We start from the raw sequence: 6,381 nt of genomic DNA on the forward strand, positions 1-6,381 counted from the left end.
CTGACATGGCTGTCCTATGCAGCAAAATACGATGTCGCCATATCAACTGCATGCGCTGGCCTTGATTACATTGTTGTGGAAACAACTTCTGCAGCACAAGCATGTGTTGAGCTGCTGCGGAAGGGAAATCTTGGCGTTGCAACATTTATGATATTGGTATTGCATACCACTTTCTGTTTATACGATTTGAATTACTAGCCTGGCCAATTTATTAAAAATGCCAACTGAAACAGAAGAATTGTAATACAGGATCCTTAGATCTGTCAGACTGAGTTGGTCTTAGTAAACTATTATCATACAGGGATCCTTAGATCTGTGATTCTGAGTTGGTCGTAGTAAAATATTATCAAATTAGGAAGTTGGGAACGTGTTATGGTGGATTTTGAATCAGCAAATGAAATGCAGTAGGGAGTGGTTTTAGTAAATCTTCAAGGGGACTGTAATTGAAGCTTTATATTCTTTCACCAAGTAGGTTCTAGTTATTGCTCGTGCAGATAAAGAATGAATAATCCTTCTACAATATTCGTTTTTGCAGGAAAAACAAACAGATCATATACATAAACTGAAGGAGAAAGTGAAAACTCCCGAGGATGTACCACGCCTCTTTGATCTGATCAGAGTAAAGGACGAAAGGATAAAACTTGCATTCTATGCAGCCTTGGGAAACACTGTTGTGGCAAAGGATCTTGATCAGGTATATTTGTGACTGCTCATCAAGGCTGACTCAGCTACAGAATTCATTTACCGACATTAGTAAATTATGGACTCAGCTAATCTAGTGAAACCCGAGATGGGTAATATCTCTTAAAATACAAAGTTTCTTTGGAACCAAAGCTGAGCTAATAGATACAAATTTTCTTGCTTATTAGGCAACACGTATTGCATATGGTGGGAACAGAGAATTTCGAAGAGTCGTGACCCTTGATGGCGCTCTCTTTGAGAAATCTGGTACCATGAGTGGAGGGGGAGGCAAGCCACGTGGGGGAAGAATGGGAACCTCTATTCGAGCCACTGGTGTGTCTGGCGAAGCTGTTTCTAATGCAGAAAATGAGCTCTCCAAAATTATTGACATGTTAAGCAACATCCGCGAAAAGATTGGCAATGCTGTGAGACAATATCGAGCTGCAGAAAACGAAGTCTCTCGCCTGGAGATGGAACTGGCGAAAAGCCAAAGAGAGGTACTGTCTTCTGTGAATTTATCAGTATCGTCCTCCCTATTATTGAGATATGTGATCAAGTTGCCTTAAATGTAATCAATTGTTTCTTTCTTTCATCTTTAGATTGAAAGTCTCAATTCAGAGCAGAACTATCTCGAAAAACAACTAGCTTCCCTGGAAACTGCATCTCAGCCAAAGACAGATGAGATCGATAGGCTTAAAGAGCTTAAGAAAATCATCTTCAAAGAAGAAAAGGAGATTGAAAACCTTGAGAAGGGTTCTAAACAGCTGAAGGATAATGTGCGTAGCATCAGTAATTGTTTTTTTGTCTAACCAGCCATGTTTATAAAAAAATTGACTGCTTTTTCCTTTGGGAGCTGAGATCAGTAGATGCAAAATCTATGGAGTTGTTCCATTGTAATATAGAACTACTGCATTTAAACTTGATGAGGTTTCTTATTTTAGGCTTTGGAGCTGCAAACCAACATAGAGAACGCTGGTGGTGAGAAATTAAAAGGACAAAAGGCAAAGGTTGAGAAGATTCAGACTGTAAGTTTGCTTTTTCTCTTAGCATGCTGTTAGTAATCTCACAGTTAAGTTTGTCCTAATTTATGTTACTCATGTTTAGGATATCGACAAAAATAATACAGAGATCAACCGGTGTAATGTTCAAATAGAAACAAACCAGAAACTGATAAAGAAGTTGACAAAGGGGATTGAAGAGGCGACTCGAGAAAAAGAGAGGCTAGAGGGTGAGAAGGAAAAGTTGCATGTGACTTTCAAAACTATAGAACAGAAAGCATTCGCAATCCAAGAGACATACAAAGAAACACAGAAGGTTTTAACAGTTCTTATCTCAATCATGAATTATCTAGATACTATTTGGAATTTTGGATAAAATTCACTGATCTGTCCTTTCTTTTAGTTGATTGACGAGCATAAAGACATTCTGACTGAATCAAGGTCCAACTATGAGAATCTGAAAAAGTCTGTGGATGAGTTGAAGGCATCTAGGGTAACAAACTACCAAATCAATTTCTTTCTTGCTGGTTACTGTATTTCTTTGTGTTGTTTTCATCCTCTAAACTCTAGTTGAATACAGGTAGATGCAGAATTCAAAGTCCAAGATATGAAAAAGAAATACAATGAATTAGAAATGAGAGAGAAGGGCTACAAGAGGAAACTCAATGACTTGCAGATTGCACTCACAAAGCATATGGAACAGTATGTATGGTAAACCCTTCATTATATGATTACCTCATTCACATCTAAAATTTGTCATTCTATATTGCAGAATTCAGAAAGATCTTGTTGATCCGGACAAGCTCCAAGCAACATTGATGGATAATAATTTGAATGAAGCTTGTGATTTGAAAAGGGCTCTTGAAATGGTTGCCTTACTGGAGGCTCAGCTAAAAGAGTTGAATCCAAATCTTGACTCGATCGCCGAGTAAGAATTTAGTTGTTGTTTCTTCCTTACTTCGATTTACACATGTTTCTCTAGCTTTTTTGATTGTTTGCTATAATTACTTAAAGGTACCGGAGCAAAGTGGAACTTTACAATGGACGGGTAGACGAACTTAACTCTGTGACCCAAGAGCGTGATGACACAAGGAAGCAGTATGATGAATTGAGAAAGAGAAGGTATCCCACACCTCTAGTTTTCTCTGTATATATATGTGTTTCCCTTTTGTTCTCGGTGTCATGAAGCGAATCTAAACTTGGATGACTACAAATTCCTTTCAGGTTGGATGAGTTTATGGCAGGATTTAACACAATATCCTTAAAGCTCAAAGAAATGTATCAGGTTAGTTTACCTTTTGAACATTGTTTACAACTCCTAAAGCTTGGCGAATAACAATATGGTGTAAAATATCTAGAAAGGTTTTTAAAAGTTATGAATGCTGCTTTTCAAATCTTACTATAACATAATCCTTTTTTCTTTGCCTAATCTTATACATTTTATCTTTATCCCTAATAAATTAGACAAATATGATTTTGCAGATGATCACTCTCGGAGGTGATGCAGAGCTGGAGCTGGTAGACTCGTTGGACCCTTTCTCAGAAGGTGTGGTTTTCAGTGTCAGACCTCCCAAGAAGAGCTGGAAGAACATTGCAAACTTGTCCGGTGGTGAAAAGGTCATTAACAAAAACAAACATCTTACACACATTAACCACCAGTTTGTCTGTGAACTCTCCTAAAAATTTCTCTACCTCTTTTTACTTACAGACACTTAGCTCACTCGCACTAGTCTTTGCACTACATCACTACAAGCCTACTCCACTTTACGTCATGGACGAAATCGACGCTGCTCTTGGTAACTCCTCCCATTACCCCACTGTCATACTTTATCTGCCAAAAGCTCATTTGACCCTGAAACGTTTTCGCTCTTTTTGTTTTACAACAGACTTCAAAAACGTATCAATCGTTGGACATTACGTGAAAGACCGTACTAAAGATGCTCAGTTCATTATCATCAGGTCAGTCCAATCTTCTAGTTCAATCAGTTCTTGACTTATTCAAGTTAGGTCAGTTCTTGAGGTCTAATTAATACTATGAATAAATGGTGCAGTCTTAGGAACAACATGTTTGAGTTAGCAGACAGATTGGTGGGAATCTACAAAACAGATAACTGTACGAAGAGCATTACGATCAATCCTGAAAGCTTTGCAGTTCGTCAGAAAACTTCTGCTTAGTCCTACCAGATGACATGTCTCTACCTTAACCACTTATTATTGTAATGTCTTGTCTTGTCTTGTAATGGATTCCTTGTTTTGTGACTTTCGGTTTTCTTATGATGGGATTAATATTAACTATGTCAATTCTAAATTTACTGAAAATTTATAATTCAAAAAAAGAAAAATTTCTAAACCTAACCTAAAAAATAAATCTATACATAAGTAACGATAAATAATTCAACCAATCAATCATGAAATCCAAATCTATTAAATAAAGTGATGTATTGGTTACAATTAAAAATATTCTATTGTTTTGGTCAGGCTGGTTTGCGTTTCGACATGTTTCAAACTTAAACCGATGCTATAATTTGGGGTCTCTCAAATGTTTTAAAGAAATATTCTGGCCCCATGTCGGTAAGTCTCAAAACTGGAACGTTTCCTTTCCCATCTCGTATTAGGGTTTTATAAAACAACGGCCAGTTTTTCTTCTTCTTTATTCTCCTTCTTCCTCGTGTGTGCATAGAAATGGCGAGCAAAGAGGGAAGTTGCTCTCTCTCTCTACCGGAGAACTTGGTCGGAGGAGAGAATTTGTATGATGTATTGATGGGAATATGTTCAGCGATCGACGAAAAGTGTAGGCTCCTTTTCCGGATTGTAGATGCGGTTGCTGCTTTGAGCTGCGAGGCTACAAAGGCTGATGTGTTGTCTTTTAGCTCGTTGGATTCAGGAGACGGGTGTGGGGACAAAGACGCCATTGCAGTTTCTAATGACCTCAAGGTTTTGCTAAACGGATCTGAACTCGTTGGGAAACAACAAGTCGAAGCGGTTTCAAAAATCCCTAGAATCCACGGGAAGTTCCGTTCCGTTGTGAAGAGTTTGCGGGCTGACATAAAAGGACTCAAAGGTGTGAAGAAATCCGGAAACTGCAGGAGCTGATGAGGTTTTGGTAACATCATTGTCGTCTTTGTCAGTAGTTATTAACTACTTAAGAGAATGTTCGATGTCACGCTTGAATCTTTCTTTTGAGTCTATTGTAAACGATGATCTGAGGAAGGTCTTATCGACTTTGGGAGGAAAGTGCTCTTCTGACTACCAGAATGCTCACCAAGAAGCATACACTGCTCTTTTTCGTGGACAATACGTCAAATTTGCTCGCCTTGTGCATGAGTCTCTTGGAGTTTTGTGTAGTATTCTAGGTTTCGAAGCTGTGGCTGCTTTCTTTGCCCTTCACGGCGAGGAGAAGACAAAACCTGTCCTTGGTAAAGGGACACGCATACTTGTCCAGTTTATCAAGGAAAGATTGTTCAGTGAAGATAGTGATCTGGTTGAGGCATCGGTGGAGGTGGAGAAAGTGGTGTCTCTTTTGAACCCGGAGGATCCTTCCTTTGCTTGCTTCTCGGCTAAAATAAACGAGATTGTACAAAGTAACCAAGTTAGGAGACTTCCAAAACTCCCCAAGGTACGTAGTAAATATGTAATCCTCCTCATTACATGTCACTAGATGTTACATCAGTTTCCTTACTTAAATGTTTTGATTCATTACAGGGAACACGTGATTTTGCAAGAGAGCAGATGGCAGTACGAGAAAAAGCGTTTTCAATTGTACAAAATGTATTCAAGAGGCATGGTGCTACCTCACTTGATACACCTGTTTTCGAATTAAGAGAGACACTTACGCAAAAGTACGGAGAAGACTCCAAGCTGATTTATGATATTGCTGACCAGGTATATATATATATATATATAGCTAACTCAGACTATGCTTGTTGTTCTTAGCCCTCAATGCTCGTTTTATAATATATCTGCAGGGAGGAGAGCTCTGTTCATTAAGATATGATTTAACTGTACCATTTTCACGCTATGTGGCTATGAATGGTATCACATCATTCAAAAGATACCAAATAGCTAAAGTATACCGAAGGGATAACCCATCTAAAGGAAGATATCGAGAGTTCTATCAATGCGATCTCGATATCGCCAGTCTTTATGAACGAATGGCACCTGATTTCGAGGTTGTAAAGATCTTGACTGAACTTCTTGATGAACTACAAATTGGAGATTATGAGGTGAAGCTGAGTCACAGGAAGCTTCTTGACGGTATCTTGGAGCTTTGTGGAGTACCGCAGGAGAAGTACAGAACCATATGTTCGAGTATCGACAAGTTAGACAAGCAGTCGTTTGAGAAAGTGAAGAAAGAAATGGTGGAAGAGAAGGGTTTGTCTTCAGAGACAGCAGACAGAATTGGTACTTTTGTCAAGGAAAGAGGACAACCTATGGAACTGTTGTCGAAACTAAGACAAGAAGGGAGTGAGCTGTTAAGTAATAAAACATCAAAAGAAGCACTTGAAGATTTGAGTATTCTGTTTGAAGCACTTGAAAGATCGAATTGCATCAATAGAATAGTCTTTGATCTGAGTCTTGCGAGAGGTCTTGATTACTACACCGGCTTCATCTTTGAAGCCGTCTGCAAAGGAGCTGAGGTACGTATGTTGTTACAGGTTTCTTTATTCTTTTTTTTTTTTTTTTTTTTTTTTTTTGGGGGGGG

General features: G+C 38.5%; 1 protein-coding gene and 1 pseudogene across 1 annotated transcript in view; both read left to right on the forward strand.

The window, feature by feature from the left end:
• Window positions 1-3,974, forward strand: part of LOC104698751 (structural maintenance of chromosomes protein 4-like) — a 20,122-nt gene extending 16,148 nt beyond the window's left edge. Inside the window, exons 15-27 of the mRNA XM_010414149.1 lie at window positions 870-1,178; window positions 1,281-1,457; window positions 1,623-1,706; window positions 1,786-1,995; window positions 2,083-2,172; window positions 2,260-2,381; window positions 2,452-2,607; window positions 2,694-2,801; window positions 2,904-2,964; window positions 3,162-3,296; window positions 3,388-3,475; window positions 3,566-3,638; window positions 3,731-3,974. Coding sequence (XP_010412451.1) covers window positions 870-1,178; window positions 1,281-1,457; window positions 1,623-1,706; window positions 1,786-1,995; window positions 2,083-2,172; window positions 2,260-2,381; window positions 2,452-2,607; window positions 2,694-2,801; window positions 2,904-2,964; window positions 3,162-3,296; window positions 3,388-3,475; window positions 3,566-3,638; window positions 3,731-3,854 — 1,737 coding nt within the window. The 3' untranslated portion in view covers window positions 3,855-3,974. The remainder of the gene's footprint in view (window positions 1-869; window positions 1,179-1,280; window positions 1,458-1,622; window positions 1,707-1,785; window positions 1,996-2,082; window positions 2,173-2,259; window positions 2,382-2,451; window positions 2,608-2,693; window positions 2,802-2,903; window positions 2,965-3,161; window positions 3,297-3,387; window positions 3,476-3,565; window positions 3,639-3,730) is intronic.
• Window positions 4,362-6,381, forward strand: part of LOC104698752 — a 2,908-nt pseudogene continuing 888 nt past the window's right edge.

The sequence above is a fragment of the Camelina sativa genome, chromosome 6, assembly GCF_000633955.1.
Source record: "Camelina sativa cultivar DH55 chromosome 6, Cs, whole genome shotgun sequence".
Classification (NCBI taxonomy): Eukaryota; Viridiplantae; Streptophyta; class Magnoliopsida; order Brassicales; family Brassicaceae; genus Camelina; species Camelina sativa.